The following is a 21,756-nucleotide window of genomic DNA, read 5'->3' on the forward strand; positions in this document are numbered from 1 at the left end:
GTGGGAAAGTGCTATACCTGCCAATGACACAACTTAAAAGTGTAGCACAACCTGGATTAAATGAAAGATAACGTGTACAGCTTTAAATATGGCAGCCTTTGGGAGGGACTCTTCACAGTTTGAAGTATGTAGTCATATTATCACTTGTGCGGCTGGCTTTTTGTTTTTTGTTTAAAAAACCACCCCAATACTTTGAAAGATGCCAACATGGAAAATATTCTAAAAGATATATTGCTATAAAATAATACATTAAATGTTGGCATCTCAATAGGTTGGGTTAGGGAGTGGTGCAATTTAGTCTATACTGTATATCCCAAAATAGCTTGTTAATGGCATTTGTATATGAATGATCCAGTATATTGTAGTATATCAGAAGATTTCCACGAAAATTAGAAAAACCAACTCCAGAATAAAGTTGGTCAACATTTTTAAGGGCAGTATTTTCACTGGTAAATTTTCTTGGTAAAAAATACTTTGCTGGTGAATACAAAACAGCTTTCTGTTTTAACTGTTCTCAGAAATAACAGTCTTGGGATTCAAACAGTATGAAATATATTAATAAAAATCAGCTGCACAAAACTTCAAATTGTTGTGTTAAAAGGTAGATTAAAAATGGCCTACATGTCTTTATAAATTCCCAAAGATATCCAGCTCTTACTGAAAGAGAATAAAAATGTTAACAGTCTATGGATTGCCAGGAAACACAAAACATTGTCAACAACTAAGCCCACAAAATGGTTTGATCGTATCCACATTGCTTCCCTTATAGTGGTGATGGTCTTTTGTGCCACTAGAGGTAGGTAATTTTATTCTCAGACATAAATTTGTGGTCATATTCAACCATGTTTCATTTGTGTATGGTTTTTCTTTTTTTCTTTTTTTGCCCCCCTAAAGGAAGCTTTGTATCATTTCAATGACCCAGACTATATATATGCTTCTTTGTTTGCAGAGTTGCTCTGCTGGGCTTGTTCAGGTCCGTTTTCAGGATGAGTAATGTCTTCACTTGGCTGAATCATTACCTGGATTCGCTACAGGAGACAGACAGAGAGAGAGAGAGAGAGAGAGAGAGAATCATTTCATTGTTCTTAATCTGAATGGCTTCCCTTACATTAAATTTATATTCCAGTTCTGTAGTTGTCATTCATGAAAGGTGCAATAGGAAGGAAGGAAGGGGGGAGGGAAGGAGGCCACAGTTCCTGAATGACTTTCCAATGTATGGTATCAATAATTTTTGGGACAATAACACAATTTTTAGATAAGTAAATAGTAAACTAGCAGTGAATCTTGCCTAATCAAAATGTTTGTCCTATTATCAGTCCATGCACTGTGTAACAACTGAGATTTGCAGACAGCCTACTTTATTACTTCATACCGGTCCATCGCCCAAGCACTGCCCTCTTGGGCCAATGATTGGCCAATTTGAATTCCAGTGCATGGTGAGCTATCCCACCCTGCTTTGCGGCCAGCCGGGGAAATTCCCCAACAGGCCAGGCTATGATGAAGAGGCCCTTTTCTCCATGGAGCCGAGATGCTTCCACAATGGGCCACCACCACCACCCAGAGACTGAGTAAGTGGCCATTCTCAGTTGATGCACTGTGTAACAGCTGAGATTCTATACAAAGATTTGAGCTGAGATGCTGGTGAAGCCTGCTGGGCTAGGGTCTTCGCTGACATTAGTTCTAAGCAGCATAAGCAGTGACCAGAGATTGTGGAAGTTGGGAGGAAACAGGACAAAGGGAAATGAAATTGGGGCAGAGGAAACTGAGAAGCCCACTCATACAGCTAGAACTCACATTTACAGTCACAAAGTGGGAAAATCATTTAGCCATGTTTTTACTTGGAAAGGAGAAAGGAAGGTGAGAACCTGAGTATTCCTGTCACATTTTTTAAGGGCAACTGGTGCGGAGAGGCCTTCCTATGCTGCAATATTCTGGAAGCTTAGCTGCCTATCTTTATTTCATTTAAATGTTTTATAGTCCACCCTTGAGCTAGAAAGTTCTCTAGGGGATCACTATCATATTGATATATAGTAGATATAGAGATATGTGCCATTGCTACTGATTTACATTTGGACAAATCATAAGAAAAGACTGACCCAGGGATAATTTACTGTAGCAAGAGGTATACTTTGATATTGTAAATAAGAATGCAACAGCAGATTGTGCTTGCTGAAACGGGCATATTGCCAAGTGTAGGCACAGTTCTAAAGACATAATTTACCTGTTTCAAGGAGCCTTTTAATGTAAGGAACATGTATGCCATGTAGCCTGGAATCAGCACCATGGATGATAGAGCCATAAACCAGCCAACACCTTGGCCCCATGCCGGGAATACGTAATCGCCCAAAGTGAGAGGAGTCATTTGCACGGCACTGAAGATAAATACACCCTGGGGAAGTAAAAGCATTAAAAAAAGTCAGCTATGGTTTGTTGTAGTTGCTGCTGCTGTTTTTGCAGGTAGTTCTTTGCTTGGATAGGAAAATAAAAGTGAAAAATTATTTTCCTTTTTAAAATTCCAGACATCTTCCGTTTTACCTATGCAATTTTTGATGGTACTGTTATGAGTTTGGGGTGAGGGTGGGGAAGTAGATTGTATACAAAGACCCCTCTAAGCCCTGGATCCAGCAAGTGTTAAAATATAAGCCATTGAGGTGATAGCCTGGCCAATGAGCCATTAAGGGATACAAAGGAAAGGGGCAAATGAGTTGGACCCCTCACCTAGCTTGCGGCTAGTTTGAAAGACAAAAGGCCACAGTAGAGAGTTGAGTTATGTAAGCCAGAAGCTGGGAGAAAAAGAAGCGAGCTGGAGAGACAGTCAGAACATGTTTGATGTCTATTTGAGCCCAAGGCTGCGGCTACGGGAGAAACAAGACACTTTCGGGGTGTTAATGCTGTGAACCCCTCCATTGCAGGCTCAGTTGTATATCTGTGTAAATAAACCATATCTCATAAAGACACCACAGTCTCCGCTGTGCCTCATTTCCAAAAGTGCTTGGGAACCCTGGAATCTCGCAATGCTCAGAGATAGGGATGACGTGCACCTGGAGAGAGCCACTGTAGGTATTACTATGTAACACTATGGGTATTAGGTATTTTCAGACATTTAGTTAGTTCCCCCTCATCGGATATAAGATTTATAGGAATTATACTGAACTTGTCCCTCATAGACAAAGGAGTAATTTCTGCATATTCAGGAGATTCTCTGGAATGCACAACTTTTGTACAAAGCAATGCAATGCAAAGATTCAGTATCCATCCTGTCCACCAGGAGCCACAACATGTTGGCGACAGTTCAAAGGGTTGTGGAGGAAATTGGAGCAGGGGGTAGGGAGGAGACAGGCTTGTTTAAGCTCCTAGAGGTTTAAAGAATCTTAAAGGTGGGGTTCTTAGCAGTGGTGATTAAGGTGAGGGAGATGTCCACCACGAAGCTGAAAATCTCATTTCTCTCCGCTGTGTATGGAGTTTTCAGGTGGAAGGAAAGAACAACCTTCCTTTCCCCTTTCTCTAAAAGACATTCCCCCATCTGCTGGATGCATAGCCCTTTAGTGTTATATAGCAACAGAGAAAGGCTTCAGAAGACTGAGAGAAGATGGTGCCCTTTTTCCTTTCTTTCCTCCAAAGTCCTTCCACCCTGCGAGCTAATTTGTATTTGTATTTTTTATTTTTTTATTCTTCCTTGCTTAATTCTGTGGCAATGTGAGTGTTATGTGCTAATGCAATAGTTCCAAAATGCTGGTTCAGGACTGGATGTTTATGGAAGCCAGCCCAGAGCTCACTGGTATCCTAGTCTTGTGAGATGGGGATGTGAGCATTTCTCATTAATTTATTCCTATACCACTATGATCCCTCATAGGCCTCCAACTTGTTGCGTCTGTTTCCAAGAGCCCTGCAAGATTTGGCTCGTAAACTCTAACTGCATGTTAAATCATCTGACCTGTCTTGTAATTGAATTGGCAAATAGCCCTAAGCAGTGTGACATGCATTTTGATATACAAAAGGATATTTTGAACCATATATATTTATAAATTTTGAAATCGTAGTTTCATAGATTTTTAATTTTCTCATGTTGCTTCTTCTTTCAAACATTTTATTTTTCATGTACAGAATAAAACAAATATTTATACTGAGGTTTGAGCCTGCTTTACGTAGTTTTCTTTTTGCTTCTCAGTATCATAAAATGATATGTGCATTCACCACTATGACCATTGCTCTAGCCCTTTGCTAGAAATAGCCCAAAGCTATTTTTGCTAGTGGAATCAGCTAAGAAAGACAAAAGTAGAAAGTTTTTGGAAAGAAGAAAATAGAAGATGGCAGCTTTTATATTAGATTATCATCACCTGTGCACTAAAAATAAACACTGGATTCTCTAAAATAATGTGTCTTGGGGCGAGTCGGCAGTTGTCCTTCCATTAACTCTTGGAAGATTAGAATTTCATTAAGTATACTTTAATTAAAATTATTTTAGTTACTATTTCTCCAGAAGGCATGGAAGTAGACCAAAGTATTTAGAGAACAGAAAAAACACAGCTTACATTGTAGTCTTTTAAAAAGTTTGTGAATATTTTGCTTGAATTGTAAGTTCTATAAATTATTGTACATTGTTATATCCAAATAAAGCACAACATCCTTATCACTGTGCATTCTTGATTATTTGTGCTCATTTGAACTTTTTAAAAAAATGTAGACTTGCATTAATTGCATTTAACATCTTTAACATTTTAGTTTCTTACTGCCACAATGATTGGAGTAAAGAAAGACCAGCAGAGCTTCCACCAAATGCAGGGCCTATATCCAACCATCTCCTGGATATTGTCGTAAAATCTGTTTACACCTAAATAAACAAACAAACAAATTGTTAGTTGGTTGAAACCAATAATGAATGGCTAGGAGAAAGAAAAGCTTTTAAATATATCAGAGTCTTGCCAGATAACCTACCAAACCCATTAACAATCCAGTGTTGGTGGTTCTACAGAACTGGTGGCTCCAAAAAGGCCTTGAAGCCAGGGGCTAGCCTCGCTGCAGGGAAATAATCAGACCCAAGTGGGGGAGGTTTTAGCGCTGGAAAAATGGAGCCCACAGTCTATGGGGAAGGGAGGAAATGAACAACAATCCAAACAACAGCCAATACAGTGGTGCCCCGCAAGACGAATGCCTCGCAAGACGGAAAACCCGCTAGACGAAAGGGTTTTCCGTTTTGAGGTGCTTCGCAGGACGAATTTCCTATGGGCTTGCTTCGCAAGACGAAAATGTCTTGTGATTCCTGGGGTTTTTTTCCCGCTCCCCACCCCCTTTTTCTAAGGCACTAAGCTGCTAATAGCCTTTTAGCAGCTAATCCGCTAATCCCTTAAGCCTTTAATAGCCGCTAATAGCCGCTAAACTGCTAATAGCGCTAATCCGCTAATCTGCTAATGGGCTTGCTTCGCAAGACGAAAAAAACCGCTAGACGAAGAGACTCACGGAACGGATTCTTTTCGTTTTGCGAGGCACCACTGTACTTCATTAGTTCTGGTTACAAGGGGTACATGTGTCATGAGAAAGCTGTTTCTCCCATGATTCAACATTATGGGTTGAGTGCAAAGAAAATGTAACTTCCCAGGAACAGGACCATTAGCAGTAGGCACTGTTATCAGATTTGCATTCCTTGTGCAGAAACAATGCGCAGAGGAAGGAAAATGCCAATCCCCTAAGGGAAAAGCCTAGATTTTGAAGTAATTTATGCTTAGATTTAGATAATCGATAATCTCCAGTAAGATGCTTCAACAAAGAAGAGAATAAATCAGAGAAGTCAACAAAAGAGTCATTAAAATGGAAGAGATTTATTAAGGTCTTACAGGGTTGGTGTGAAAAAGCTCATTTGAAAGCATTAAGTTAGGGAGCTGCAATACGTGTGTATAGGAACTCTGGATCTGAGGGGCATCCCACAGAATCTTGACTAATTTATTGCCTCTTTGTAGCATAATATTATTATTATTTGGGTTGCAATTTGTGTGCACAGCTAAGCTGCATCAATAGGATTTAAGCGTTTCATATACAGGACTGCAACCATGGTTCTAGTTCATCCTAAATATATAGGTATTATGTTGTTATTCATTTATAATCTGGAAAATGTATTTTTCTTTGGTAGTTTGATTGCATCTTCAAATTCTGTTAACTTCCTGGATAGAAACTTACTCTCCCCCCCCCCTTTGCATAGGTGAAACATTTCTGATCCGCAAAATAATGGTGAAATGGGAATCTAACCTTCACTAAACGTTTTGTGCATATGATTTCACTCTATTGGTCTTTTTCTAGTCCTTATACCCTTTCTAGGCATGGAAATTTCCTGACTGCATTACCTGATGGAAACATTTTCTAAAGCCTTCTGCCAGCTAGCACATCTATGGAGATTGGAAATATTATGTGGAATGTGCTTACATTGATATTTTAAGCACCTATTGGATAGTGCCAGTAACATCACAAATGACAAGCCATCATTTTGTTGATACTTTAAAACTTTTCAAGGATTTAATAATTTGTACATTTATAAAGTGATACTGCTTTTCATAAGCAATGCAGTGCTCATAAAACGTTTAAAACAAAACAAATCAAGGAAAAGTTCTTCCATAACACCGTAGATGAATGGTAGTACTTTGACGAGTGCTAGAGTTCTTACTTACTTTTTCCAAAAATGCTTAAATTCCAGTTGAAAATGTTAACATGCTATCAAACAACCCCAATTCTCTCCTCCCTCCTAAGTGCAATATACATGCAGTGAGCTAGCACATCTCCCTCACTTAAACAGTTCGGATGGCCTCAAATTACCTCTAGGGATGGCATTACTTTGTTAATATAAATGTGGCAATTATAGAAAACAATTTCAGTTTTAAGTACACATAACATTTTAAATTATTACTTTGTTTCATCTGGGGACTGCTTTACAAAAATTTTACATTCTTTTGGCTTGTTTTCATAAATTTCAAAATACTATAGCATCACATACCATAGCACCAGGATATGGAGATACACTCAAAGAACACAAGAAACAAGAGACTCATTCCACTTGCAGAATAATAGTCGAAAAGCTTGAACACATATAGTCCACCCTGCAATATATAAAATGTGTTAAGTTCATCACACTTCTGAGATTTCCTTTCCTGTTTTGTTTAACCTTTATATTACCTTTACTTTACCTTTACTTTCCTATTTCAGTTCTGTTTTTATTACTTGGAAAGATTCTCTAGGTTTATGAGTATTCATTGATCACTTACCCTGGATAACTGTGACCTTTGGACCATACAACTGCAAATAATCAGTAAATTGCCCAACTATGTATCAGTATCAATAAATTTGGTGTGTAATATTTTTATTTTGTAAACTGCCCTGTGATCCACAGATGAAGGGTGGTATAGGGATAATTCCATATTTATTGATAAGAGTAAATAGTTGAGCTAGAGGTTCTGTCACATGGAAGATGTTCTCCAGATCCAGAGGGTAGGACCTGAACCAATGGAGTCAAGTTACAAGAAAGGAGATTCCAACTCAACATCAGGAAGAATATGCTGATGGTAAGAGCTGTTCGACAGCGGAATGAACTCCCTTGTAAGGTGGTGGACTCGCCTTCCTTGGAGGTTTTTAAGCAGAGGATTTGGATTTGATCTCCCGCCTTTCACTCCCCTTCAGGAGTCTCAAAGCGGCTAACATTCTCCTTTCCCTTCCTCCCCCCCCCAACAAACACTCTGTGAGGTGAGTGGGGCTGAGAGACTTCAGAGAAGTGTGACTAGCCCAAGGTCACCCAGCAGCTGCATGTGGAGGAGCGGAGACGCGAACCCGGTTCCCCCGATTATGAGACTACCGCTCTTAACCACTACACCACACTGGTTGGGTGACCATCTCTCAGGGATGCTTTCATTGAGATTCCTGCATTGCAGGGGATTGGGTTAGCTGCAATTCTACAATTCTGTAATTCAAAGCAGACACACAATTGGATAGGGAAGGAATAATAAATATGTTGATGTCTTGCTCTTGTACAAAGAAAGATTCCTTAAATATACCATTTGTGTATTGGTTTTAAATGTTGCCATGGCTTTAGCATTATTTACATTCCATACTATATAGAATATTGTTCCTGTATGCAGCAATGTCATTGGCTGATGATAACCAAGCCTTTATGTGTTTTTCCTATCCAAGGGTATCTAAGAGTTGCCAAAACAGATGGAATCTCAGTGGTTGTAAATCAATTTAATAGAACAAGCTGAAAATTTTAAGAGTAGCATTAAGCCTGACAACATGCCAGTAAATATAGGTATTGTATATTATATATGCATTATACTAATCTCAAATCCTTAGAGGATATTGACATTTGAAGGATTAGGAAAAGCTGAATCTCTCCTGTCTCCCCACCTTCTTAAATTAATAGGCAATCCACAGAGGACTCTTACTTCATAATTCTGTTTAGTAGAAAATGTGACCACAGCAAATTAGAGATAAGAAGTTCCCAATATAGTATTTACCTGAGTAATATTCGACAGTCCTATCAGATAGGAAACGACACACACACCAGCAATAAAAATTTCTCTCCGACTGCGTAACAGTCTTGGAAATTCATCCACTAGTGCTGTTATGAATCCTTCAACAGTACAGAACTGAAAGTGGAATGAGAGGTTACACACAAACCAAACCAGCAACATTAGATTGAGCTAAAGCAACATCCAGCTTTATCCTATCTCTTCTCCAATTTCTCTTCTCCCAAACTATTCTGTTGTGATGCAGATCAATAGTCAAGATACATCTGGAACAGGGCAAACTGATATGCCCAGTTCTGATATACTTTGATCAGACTAATGTTGACTCATTTCATGAGTTGTGGATTATTTATAGGGCAACATTTCTGAATCTATTAAAATACACCGGAAATTAAAAATAGGAAACTCACGCTTTTTAAAATCTGTGGGACAGGTTGTCTGGACTAATCATAATTAAGCTAACTTGTTCCTACCGAGAGTCTAGACCTCAGTTTAGAATTTTAGAATTTGTGAATTGCCCAGGCAGAAGTAAAGTGGTCTGGCACTGGCACTGGCACATGGACATCCTGACAACACGCTGGCATCCCCTCCAAAAGCTTATTCCAGAGGGAAATGGAGACGTGGAAACACTTGGTCGTGGACCCGAAGATGGTAGCTGAGCTTCCACTAGTGAAGAAGCTGCCTCTGCTGATGTCAATAATAGCCTGGCTTGAGGGAACATCCATGTAATGGGCCCAGTACCTGAACTACTAATAGGGAGGAGTGAGGACTCTGTAGACCAATGGAACTGATGCTGATGATGTGGTGAGTACCTTCCCTTCTTGCATAGGACATTGGGGGAGAGAACCCAGGGCACTCAAGGGATGTAGCCAAACCAGGAATGTGTCCTCTGAGGAAACAGTAAATGGGGGACATGGGGGTCAAACCTTCACAATGTTTGGTAAGATCAATATCCTGAAAGTAGTCAGAGTGAGGAAATTTATGCTACTATAAAGGCATCATCTCATGAGACAGGATAATAATTGGCTGCTTAGTTTAAGAAAACAGGCACAATTGTTTGGGGGCCTAAATTGTATTGAAAGTGAGTTGTACACACACACACAACTCACAAATTCACAAAAGTTAGAATTAAACATTATAGGAAAAAAGTTTTACGAGGCATTTTTAATGCATAGTTTAGCATGCTTCTGCCAATTCTCCTTTGACACAAGGAGTGGAGAGCCTTCAGTCCTGCTCTCAGCGACTGAGAAAAATATCAGCAAAGGCTGCTGCTTTCATGAACCAAGGGAACCACTTATAGGAACCAAGAAAACGGGGAGGCTCACTTTATGGGATTCCATATTCTAAGCCACAGTGCACAGACATATTTTAAAGGAAAAATTAATTGGCTGTGGTGTCCCATCGCCTTCTCCAAAGAAACTTCTTTGATGTAATGCTTTTGAAGCCAGGCAAACTTTTTAAAAATTCTAGGTATATTGTTTAACATTTTGCTTATTTAAATACTTGTTAAAGTTCTGCAATCTACTGTTTTATTAGTTGGGTTCTTTTGTATTGTTTTATTGTCTGTAAACTACCCTAGAATCACTGGATGAAAGATGGCATACAAATTTAAATAGTCACCCATTATAGAAACTGTTCACTAGTGTTAATGGCCCAGTTCAGCCATAGACCTCATTCTGACATAATGAGCCTTGGACCTGTGTGCTCTCCTCCCTTTTCTCCTCTGCATCTACAACCAGGAGATCAGGAGTCTTTACTTCCTTTTTAAACTAACTTGTTCAGTATTATGCTTGAAACTCAAGAAATGGGCTGGTCTTAATTACCGGTACTTTTTTTTTTTAGAGAGAGAAACAAGCCAGCTTCGAACTGTGGTTCGTGAAGTTGGCTGGTATCAGTGAAGATTGATACAGAGATACAGCTAGCATTGATAGAAACATATAATGAACTGTTGGACATTTGTCTTCAGTAATAGCGTTTTTAAAAACAACAATAACACTTCATTTTACCTGACTGTCAATTCCAAGCATAAGCAACATGGAGAAGAACAGTATTGCCCACAAAGGTGAGACAGGAAGTTGTGTTACTGCTTCTGGATAGGCTAAAAATGCAAGCCCAGGACCTGGCAATGGGGGAAATGTATTTATTGTCACTTACCATTAACGCAATATCTAACAGCTCAATTTATTAATTATAAACTAATTTAGGCATTTTACTACTAATATCTCATTTCATACTACTGTATAATAACAAAGCTGGAAAAACTGAGACAGATACGAAATGGAGCTTAGAAAGTGTAGGTTTAAATATGCACATGAATGTATATCTCTATATATCTATGGATATAGAAACAACTATATTTTTGTGAAAAACAATTACAATATATTTTTTCTATATACACAATAGCTTCTGCACTCTAAAAGCATTATGAAGTTATCTCGTATAAACATATGAAGCTGCTATGTCTTTCCAACAAGTAACTGTGCTGGTAGTTACTTGTTTATGCATGTCTACATTGATTTTTGAACCCTTGGCGTGAGGTGTGTTGGCCACTAGGCTTGCAGACACTTCTCAGATTACTTTGGGGTAATGTCTACCGATCTCACAAGCGTATTAGTGCCTTGTTTATGCAAGTGAATGCCGCTCTAGTTTCCTAGACAACCATTAGGACTAATGAACTTTGGGGGGGGGGGTATTCTCTCAAGTGCAGATTCCCCAATTATAGTGTAACTTGTCTTCCCTGCTATCTTATGAAACAATAAGACACTGCAAACTGTTAAGATGTTGCACACCTGATTTTGCAACTTCTTCAATAGGACGCTTGGTGACATGAGCCATGAATCCCACAATGGAGAAGATAACAAAACCAGCAAACATGCTTGTGCAAGAATTTATGCAGCAGACTATGATGGAATCCCTGAAAAAAGAGACAGAGAGAGAAGAGGGTAGTAAAACTGTCCAAAGTCAGGATTTCAAGCAACATTCCTGTTGACAGGGCAAGTTGTTTAAGGCTTATGATACTGTATTATAACTCTGTATATGTAGGATTAACTTTTTAAATACAAAAATTATCAGTGAACTCTAGCTAGTTTCTTCATTTGACAAAGAAGCCTTTCATTGGTCTGTCTCTTATTAAGGACTGTGTCTGTTTTGCAGGGGAATGTACTAATTCACATTACATTGATATGAGCTGGCTGAATGAATTTTGCTCAGGAATATTGGGACATGCAAAGGTAGCCTTACTGCCCTAGATGTCCCAGTTCCCAAGAGCCTGCAAAGAGGGGAAGTTTGATATTCTGACATTAAAAGTGGGGTTCTGCAGCAATATGTTGCAGCACCTAACAAAAGTGGTCCTGTTCAGAGTTCTAGAAATTCTTATAGGGCTGTTCAGGACTCACAGAAAGAAGGGAAGATGTCAGGATGAGGGGAAAAAGGAAAAGATAAACTTTAAATCTATCTTATTCACCTGCTATGCTATATAATGCTAAAAGTTGCCAGATCCATCTGAATTGCTTTATTGTTACATAGTTTAGTCATCCTCTCATATAAATGCTGAGAGTTGGAAGCAGATCAATATAGGGTCTCAATAAGATATTTCTTCATATTCCTCTCTAACCAAATGAAGCATAGGTCTTGGTGGAAGCCACACTGAATGTAGGTCCTGGCTGAGAACCTTTTTTGTAAAATGTAGAAACCACTACTAATACTTTTGAGTGGCTCCATTTTGCTGCCCAAACAGATAGGGACCAAAACATCCAAATAAAGTATTAGAAGGAATGATGTTGCCCACTTTGCATCTCATGAACAATAGGGAACAATACAGCTGCTCCTCCAGTATGGGAGGAATCTGGAAACACCATGTGCTCTGTGTGCAGCAGGAGAGAATCGTTCCCTTTCAGCTTCTGAGGGATTATGTTTGTGCCCTGTGAATTGCATCAAATATTCCCTATCTGCAATATCTAGGAATCTAGGTTACTAAAGAATGGTAACTGCTTTACCTGTAAACATTGTTGTTGAAAGGGTTGTAACTTCCAAGAGCAATCAATGAGCCAAGACCCAGACCATAGGAGAAAAAGATCTGTGTTGCAGCGTCCAGCCATACCTAGTCATAAAGGACAAAGACAGGTCCACATGGCTACGATTGGTAGTTTATATATAGTTACAAACAGGTGATAATAAATAATGAACGTGCAATGACAATATGAGCAATACTACTACAAATGGCCCAGAAATCAGCACAAGGGCTCCTGCTAGTGCAACATGCCTGGTGGGACAGGCTTTGGTGGGACAGGAGAAAGCCCAGAACACCACATGGAGGGGAGAGCAGAGGGGGTTTGATTTAATCTGGAATGCAGAAACACTTGCTCCAACAGAATGATCAGAAGAGTACATCACTTGAACTGCTCCCCATAGGATTATTAGGTTACCAGGCCTGAATGCTTACCTCAGAGTCAGAGAGCTTCTCAAACTTAGGAGTTACATAGAATAAAATGCCTTCTCTTGCTCCAGGTAATGTTACTCCACGGAAGAACAAGATAATCAACATGACGTATGGGTACGTGGCAGAGAAGTACACTACCTGAAACAAAGAATGGGGTGCGTAGCGTTAGAAGCAATGAGTTTAACACTGAGGTTTAAGAAATACAGGGGAAATAAATGTGCTGATGCTGTACACTTCTGAATCTAAGACTAGGGATGGGAAGTTCAGGCCTAGGGACCAAGTGCTGTCCTTTCATACTAGGCCCCCATGACTCTTCCTAGGCCACGCCCCCATCCCAGCCACTCCTCTTGTAAGCCCTGCTTTGCACCCTCCTTAAGTGTTTTTGCCTGGCTGCAGTACTTACTGCTTGCCTTGTTGGGGGACAGAGGAGGTGTGCAACAGTGTGTGTAGAAACTAGCTTACTGAGAGAAGGTAAAATTCATATTAGTTGCTCTGCCTACTTTTGCCTCTGGCCTCACCCACGATTAGCATGTGGCCACCCACCAAAAAGGTTACTAAGAAGGAAATGTGGCCCTCAAACTGAAAAAGTTTCCACTGCCCCCCGTCTGAGCCAGAGGCAACAGTACTCTGCTCTTTCTTCTTGCATGTTAAGCACAGGCTACAGAATCTTCTCCTTGCTAGACATGCCCATGCTTGGTTCTCTTGTATGGATTGCCGCCCTCCACCTTTTATAGTTAAGTCTGCTCTTTTCCCACCTACTAGCCCCGGGGTGCTTTCGAACCGCTAGGTTGGCGGGAAGGTAAACAGTGTTTTCATGTGCTCTGGCTTATGTCATGGTGTTCCGTTGTGCCAGAAACATTTTAGTCATGCTGGCCACATGACCCAGAAAGCTGTCTGTGGGACAAATGCTGGCTCCCTCAGCCTGAAAGCGACATGAGCGCCACAACCCCATAGTCGCCTTTGACTGGACTTAACCATCCAGGGGTCCTTTACCTTTACCTGTTACTCACTTTTAAAAACTTTTTAAAAAGTTCAATTTGTACAGTAATTGAATATATATATATATATATATACATGCTTGAAATACAATTTACAGTAGAAAAGAAATAATCTTGTGGCGCCTTTAAAGCTTGCATGTTTTATCCAAGTTTATGAAAGTTTGTGCCATAATAAAATTGGTTAATATTTATGGTGTTGGAAGTGTCTTTATGTTTTCTGCTGCAACAGACTAGCACCACTATCCCTCTAGTAATTTACGGGGGTATCCAAAGAGTTTTAAAAAGGGCATTAACATTCATATCTCATGGAAGGATGTATCAGCAAGACTAGTCTATTTTGAAGCTTTAGAATTCTGTGCTGACTCACATGCAATGTACAGGCTTTTAGAACATGTTCTTACCTTTCCTGTCCAGCCTACCCCCTTCCAGATGCAGAAATACACTAAAATCCAGGCAATTGCTAGAGTAATTGCTAATGGCCAACGGATCTGGCCTGGTTTTTCCAATCCATCTGTCATTTGGTGCATGTTACGTCTAAAATCAAAGAGGAAATGTATAAATTTCTTGAACTTAGCTGACCTTATACATCTAGTAAGAAATTAACTGAACATATTCATTGGGATGAGGAAAATATTTTTCTCAACTTACTCCCAGAATTCCAAAACAGCACTTGTCATGTTGGTGGTATTTGCTATACTATAATTTGAGAAACAGTGGTCTGTGTTCCAGGGGTTGTTACAGTGTCTCCATGGAAGATTCTAATTAAAAAGGCAAGGATAAAGAATGGGGAGAGAAGAATAAAAACATCAGTGTTTTTATAGTCATCTTAAGAGCTAACAGCTAGTATACCATGCTTGCTTAGAAATGATAGCCAATGTTAACACTAAGCTGGTTTCAATCTTTCAGGGCATTAAGCTTCCACAGGGTTCATGCCTGTCAAGAATTATATTCTGTTGTAACTTTTGTCTCTTAAATGTTCTTGACTTACTTGACATTATTATATATGCATACTTCTGAAGACACACAGTACATTATTGGACATGAAGAGTGGCACTGATCTAATCTTTTTCCAGCATTTCTGATTTACTCTTCACAATTAGGAAGAACTAAACATGCTTTTTTATTTTATTTTTTTAAGCTGAAACAAAAATTTAACTTGCATTGAGTGTGAATTCCTAGGCAAGCGCATCCTGAAACAATCAGATTGCAGGTCTCTGTAGGAATTCTGCACCACAACCAATTTGTGTGAGGTTGATTGAGGCCTGACTTTAACACACTTTATAACAGCAGGTGCTAGCCTGCTAGCCACCTGGAGCCTCTGGAAAGCACAACTCACACCACTTGCATTGAAGACGGGGGTCAGAAAAGCCCCTTGGGCTGACAGGATGTGATTATGTGTCATCCATTCCAGGGACTTCATATGAAAAATGTATGGCTGCCCCTATGAACCCATGGAGGAAGCCATCAATCATGTGCTGTCAATCCCAGGGACAGCTCTGGCCAAATTTTCAATGGGTATGGCAGCAGCTAAGCTTTCTAGCTGCTGCAGACAGCTAGTACCTGTTTAAAAAAGAAAGAGGGAGAAAATGTGTTAAAGCCAGCACTTGAGGCACTTTTAATTGTTAAAATATTAAATCTGTGCAGGGGGAAATGCACACAGATACTGGATAGAATACATGTATTGGTGAACACATGCAAAAGACAAATTAACCAGAACAAGACCGACACATCCATTCCTGCTGCCCATGCAGCTGGGCTATGGCTGTACTGGACTTATGCAGCTGTTTTAAAACATGGGTTGTGTGAAATCTAAATGGAACCCCAGCCAGCCATCTGGCTGCTGCATTTTTGGACCAATTGAAGTTTCCAAGTCATCATCAAAGGCAGCCGCATATAGAGTTCCTTGTAATAATCCAGTTTGAAAATTACCAGAACCTGGAATACGATAGCCAAATCATCTCTGTCCAAAAGGAGCTGTAGCTTGTGGTCCAGCCAGAGCTGGAAAAAGGCACTCCTAGCCTCTTATGCCAGTTGAGCCTCCATTGACAAGTAGAATCCAGAAGAACCTTAAACTGTGGACCTGCTCCTTCCATGGAAGTGCAACCCATCCAAAACAGGCTGTCCTTCCCAGCTCTTGGATGTGAGAACTCAGGGTGCATAATAACTCTGTAGTTTCTGAATTCAGCTTCAATTTATTGGCTCACATCCAGCCCGTCACTGTCTCCAAGCACAGGTTTAACATCTCCAACTGTCTCTCCTGATTCAGTTAGAACAAAGAGATAGTGCTGGATGTCATCTACACATTAAGGACACTTCACTCCAAATCTCCTGATGACAACTTCCAGAGACTTCATTTAGACATTAAATAACATGGGAGACAAGATGGGACCCTGTGGGAAACCACAGAAAACTTCCATGACACCAAATAGTAGCCTCTCATAATGGTCCTGGAGGTAGGAGTGGAACCACTGACGTACAGTGCCCCCAACCTCCCTGAGATGCTCCAGAGTGATACTGTGACCAACAGTATCAAAAGCTGCTGAAAGATTGAGAATTAGCAGGGCCACACACGCTCTATCTTTCTCTCCAAAAATGTGATAAACTAGGGCAATTGAGGCAGTTATAGTGCCATGGTCAGGACTGAGGCCAGATTGGAATGGATCCAAGGAATCGGTTTCCTCCTAGAATGCCTGAAGTTGGACCACCACTACCTTCTCAAGCATATCAAGGGTATGGTCCCTGGGTGCAGGGAGGTCTTAAAGAGGGAATTCACCAATGCCTCTTTCAGTAAAGCATTAATCACTCCCTAGGCCCACCTAATTAGCCTTCTATGGCTCACTCTAAGAAGATAAGATGTGCAAGAGTCAAGGGGGCAGTTCTTCAAGAAGCTTGTCCAGATTAAGCAAAACACACACACACACACACACACACAAAACCACAACACCATTCACTACTTGAAACAATTCTTTTGGGTGACTCCTTGCAGATGTGATGGTAGTGGAGAAGTAAGATTTCTTTGCCACCATCATTCGGTAGGCAGGATGGTGTGGTTGGTTATATGTGAACATGCCCTAAAGTTTTGAAATAGTTGTATTCCACCTCAAGGTTGATGTGAGAGACAGTAAAGAAATAGTTAAAAATAAATACATGGACCTGTGGAATAGAGGAAGGCCATTGCTATATGAACTTCTGGCTGCCTCTGGAAATTAAAGCTATATATTACGCCAGCATGTTGCCATGATGTGTTTTATGGACCAAAACATTATAATACCTGTCGGAATAATAGAATCTCAAAATGCTATGGGTGGAACTTTTAGTGGTCAAGGAACCAGCATGACTTCCTAGCAACGTTATTAGGTCCTAATCTATGTCCATACACAACTGTTGTTCTCCAGTTTTCAAGTTCATCCAATTTAAATCATTTCCCTATGCAACAGAAAGGAGAAGCTGAAATGATTTGTCCATTAGGTAGACAATTCAGCAAGTAAAGTAACTTGTGAAGAAGTTGGTGAGGGATTGATGAGAGGAGTGAGCAGGGGGGCAAAACTCCCCTATGTAAATAAATAAAATAAATAAAATGATTATTATTATTTTAAAGTAGGTCAGCTAATCAAGCTGAGCTGTAATGAAGGTTTTTTAAACATGAGAAGAAAGATCACTTACTGTGGTGAAAGAGTTGTATAAGTAATATATGGCCCAGGAAATAATCACAATGTAGTAAATATTAAGCCAGAAGGACAAGACAGCAGCAGCTAATCCCACACCTATAGGGAGAAAAGCACATCAGAGCATTTTAGGACTCATATTCATAGCAGTAGAGTTTCAGAATATAACAACAATAAGTACATTTGGAGGGATGTAAACCTAAATGAGATAAAATTGCTTTGTGTTTTTGCGCACTTATACTAAGATGAAAATGGTTATGAGAAAGTAGTGGTTACGTGAACTGCAGTTTGAGGTACCAGTCTTCTTAATGAGGGTTGAAGAGTAGCACAAAAAACCCCTACACTTTCTGTTTATGTTTCTACAAAGTCAGATAACCCTTTTGCTATGGGCAGGGAGCAACCACGTGAAGGGGGAAGAGATATCACAAGAAATGTCTCTATGTGCACTACAAGTAAGCAAATTAAGGTTGTTGGGCAAAGGAAAGAGAGTGCATCTTTAGAAAGCAGTGTTCTGTTGCCAAATGAAATAAGGGTTCTGAATGTTTAGCCAGTCTACAGCTGGAAAACAATATACTGAGAAATTGAGACTGAGGATAATACATTGCAACACTGGCCATATTCAAGAGATGTGTATGGAAATAAAAACAGGATAAAGGGTGGAGATGCCTGGGATTAAATTGCAGAACTACCTGGTTATTTGGTCAATTATCTCATATAGACAGAGTTTACACTGGCTTGTTGTAAAAGTGCAATTTCAGAGTTCTGTAAACATAATTTTATTATTTCTTTTGCAATAAATATTTATTGGTTTGGTGCATCTTTTAATATGCTTAAATAACTTTGAATTCTTAGTCTAGAAAAAGTGGGCCAGTATTAAATTGATCAAAGAATGACCTGAATGTGAACACCTACTATGGTATTAATAGCAATGTATTTAACTCCACACTGTACCTTTGAACATTGGAGCAAGCTTCCAAACTCCAAGACCTCCTATGGATGTGTATTGCCCAAGCGAACATTCCAAAAGAAACAGGGGAACTCCAGCAAAAATTAAAGTAAGGAAATATGGAATCAGGAATGCTCCTGAAAGGATACAAAAAAATGAGCAATTATACTGAAAACCAACATATGTATCATTAAGCAAGAATTCAACATTCATTTTTCCTTTAATTGCAGCAGAAAGCAAATGTACACTATTTGTGACCTAGTTGCTCTAGGTCTCCTCTGATACTATTGCCCTAATCGTATGCATGGTTAGGGATATGCTTTGCTGTTTTGCAGTGTGAGCTGAGTCACATGTTACAAAGAATACTTGAAGAAGAGTTTCTGCCTCATGGTTTTTTATAGGAGCAGACGGTCTTTACCAACAGTTAATACCACCAGGAAGGTCTTGCTTTGTGTCACAGCAAGAATGAGCTACTCTTGCTACTGAGCATCCTGACATAACCTTGACCTGGCTGCAGAACCTGGCTTTTTGGTGCCATACTTAGTCTGGAAGAGACTGCTTTCCGTTAAGGCCAAAAGCAGATGTTCTCATAGTACACAAGGCATATCCTTTTTCTAAAACCTAGCTGCTGTGGCTGCCGCCAAATGTAATAGTATATCATGGTGGCACTCTGAATGGGACAAGGCAAAGAATAAGCAGAGCAGTCCCTGTGAGCCTCTTTGCTCTCCTCCAAATGGATAATAGGGAAAGTATTCTGCTGCCTTCCAAACCAACCAGATGGGAACTCGAAATACATCAATTGTCATCCTTCACTGAAGTGATAGCCTATCATGGCCAAGGAATCCAGTGTGCAAGTAGTAAAATCTGTTTAGCGCGCCTTTCCAAAAAGCATTATCATGCAGTTTGAAAGACCTGTGTTAAGAACTTCAGCCTGCTCTCCCTTCTCTGCTGCTGGTCTTGTAAGATTAACAGGAAGTAGTGGATTCTGATCAAAATTATTTAGCACTTAATTACATAAACTGAACTCAGTACCTCCTCCATTTTTTCCACAAAGGTATGGAAACCGCCAAACATTTCCTAAGCCAATCGCATAGCCAACACAGGACATAAGAAAGTCAAATTTCCCCTTCCAGGTGTCTCTGTCTGGAATATCTCCTTTTTTCTTCTGCACCTTGACCACCAGTGTCTTAGGCTTGTCATTGGTGATTGAGGCATCACTGAGTTCTGTGGAGATTTGTCCATCAGCTACTTTTGTTCCATTTGTTGCCATGTCTCTAGGCTTAGATGGAGAGGCTCTCGCAGCTGGACGAGAAATGTCAGCACCAGTCCACGTGGACAGCAGCTTTGCGGCTGTTGACTACCCAACCAAAGCTTGATGGGGTTGTTAAAATATCAGTGGAGGTGATGCTTGAGTGTGTTAAAATCCAAACAGGTATCTTGTAATAGGTGTCCGTATTGCTCTGCAAAACAAGAACAGGAGACTTTTTAAATTGGGCCTTACACAGAAATGATCACAGTTAAATTCAAATCCTTCCAGTAACTTGAAGGTATTTTCAACCAGCCATGAAAGTGTACTTTTTATCTAAATATAGGAGTCCTTCTTGGAATGAGTGAGAGTTTAACTCATGACATTTGTCAAGACCCAACAATTCACAAAACAAATGATGCACGGATAAATGCACAACACCATGTTTTTCAAAATTACACTCAGGTTTTTTTTAAGTTATTAAGAAAAAACACATGAGGAAGTAGCAATCATAAAATGAAGACGAAAGACAGAAGCCTTGTGGGTGAGGGGCTCCCAGGTTCAAGAAATAGACCAGTTGCCTGTTCTTAATGGGGTTGCTCCCTTCCTGAAGGAGCATGTACATAGCTTGGGAGGTAGATGTATCCTCAGTGGTCAGGAATGCTTCCTTCCAGCATTGGCTGGTAATCCAGCTATGGCTGTTTCTGGGCAGGGAGAGTTTGGCCATAGTGTTGCAGGCCTTAGTAACCTCTAGATGGGACTACTGTTGTGTGCTCTACATGGACCTACCCTTGAGGCTGGTTCAGAAATTACAGATGGTGCTGAATGCTGCACCTGAAATAGCTCGGTGTCAGCATATTACTGGAAACTGCAGAGGCTAAGCTCAAGGTATTATTATTTGTGTTTAAAAGAACAGGTTACCTGAAAGACTGCCTTATACACCAGCCAGATCACTGTGATCATCTAGAGAAGCCACACATTCCTTTATCTTCTACTTGATTCAAGGGTTTCAGCGTAGTGGCACTGATCTTATTGAAATTAGATGGACACCTACAATTCTGATGTTTTGTCATCTGTTGAAAACATTTTAATTTCTCAAATGGTTTTAGATAATTATTTCTGTTTATTGTTAGTCATTTGGTTCTAGTTATGATTTTATCAATGGCTATTATACTTTTTTAGTGCCCACCAACACCATCACAATATCTATCTTATGAATTAGGTGGTTTAACCATATAAACAAAAAATAAATCAACAATAAAACCTTTAATCTTTTCTCAAAGGTTGGATTTTAAAGGGTTAGCAAATCATTACACTTTATGGACTGTTTAAGGCATTTAAACATAGGAAGCTGTCTTATACTGAGTCAGAACTTTGACCGATTTAGATCAGTATTATCTACTATGAATGACATTGGCTCAATAGGATTTAAATCAAGTCTTTTTGGGGCCTACCTGAAGATGCCAAGGACTGAGCCTGGGATCCTTTGCATGCAGAGCTTGTGCTCTGCCACTGAACTATGACTGTTCTCCTTTTGGGGTTGTGGGAACCGCTCCCTGCAAAGCTGCTCCCATACCGCTAGGACACCATTCAGGTGTGTCTCAAGTATCTGAATGCAGGGTGCAATTATTTTGCTCTGCGAATTGGTCATAATGCTATTCTTACTTGAACAACATAAGAAACAAAGGGAAACCTTCTTAGGATTCAGGTCTAACTTTGCACCTTAACTTGCATGTTCCCTTGATCGCTGCTGGATTTCTTTGAAGAAAAACAAATAGGCAATATGCATGCCAACAAGTATACTTTATGGTTACGATAATACAATATTGTTTAATGGCATTAATAATTGCTTTTGTAGTACACATTTCAGGTAAATGAACCAAGACAAGGCAGAGAGAACCATCATAATCAGAAGCTGAAATGATCACAAATGTTGTGATCATTTCAGCTAGCGGTTTATAA

General features: G+C 39.8%; 1 protein-coding gene across 2 annotated transcripts in view; it reads right to left on the reverse strand.

Moving 5' to 3' along the window:
* Positions 1-208: 208 nt before the first annotated feature.
* SLC6A1 (solute carrier family 6 member 1) overlaps positions 209-21,756 on the reverse strand; it is a 73,149-nt gene continuing 51,601 nt past the window's right edge. For both annotated transcript variants that reach the window (XM_083429177.1, XM_083429178.1), the window contains exons 2-15: positions 19,581-20,008; positions 18,554-18,685; positions 17,601-17,701; positions 14,586-14,695; positions 14,339-14,471; positions 12,943-13,077; positions 12,497-12,600; positions 11,291-11,415; positions 10,508-10,620; positions 8,490-8,621; positions 6,980-7,082; positions 4,731-4,831; positions 2,222-2,389; positions 209-1,028 (exon numbers count right to left, since the gene is read on the reverse strand). In XM_083429177.1, the coding sequence (XP_083285303.1) occupies positions 924-1,028; positions 2,222-2,389; positions 4,731-4,831; positions 6,980-7,082; positions 8,490-8,621; positions 10,508-10,620; positions 11,291-11,415; positions 12,497-12,600; positions 12,943-13,077; positions 14,339-14,471; positions 14,586-14,695; positions 17,601-17,701; positions 18,554-18,685; positions 19,581-19,818 (1,800 nt within the window). In that variant the 5' untranslated portion in view covers positions 19,819-20,008 and the 3' untranslated portion in view covers positions 209-923. The remainder of the gene's footprint in view (positions 1,029-2,221; positions 2,390-4,730; positions 4,832-6,979; positions 7,083-8,489; positions 8,622-10,507; positions 10,621-11,290; positions 11,416-12,496; positions 12,601-12,942; positions 13,078-14,338; positions 14,472-14,585; positions 14,696-17,600; positions 17,702-18,553; positions 18,686-19,580; positions 20,009-21,756) is intronic.

This window comes from Podarcis tiliguerta (assembly GCF_965153285.1).
Source record: "Podarcis tiliguerta genome assembly, chromosome: 2".
Lineage (NCBI taxonomy): Eukaryota > Metazoa > Chordata > Lepidosauria > Squamata > Lacertidae > Podarcis > Podarcis tiliguerta.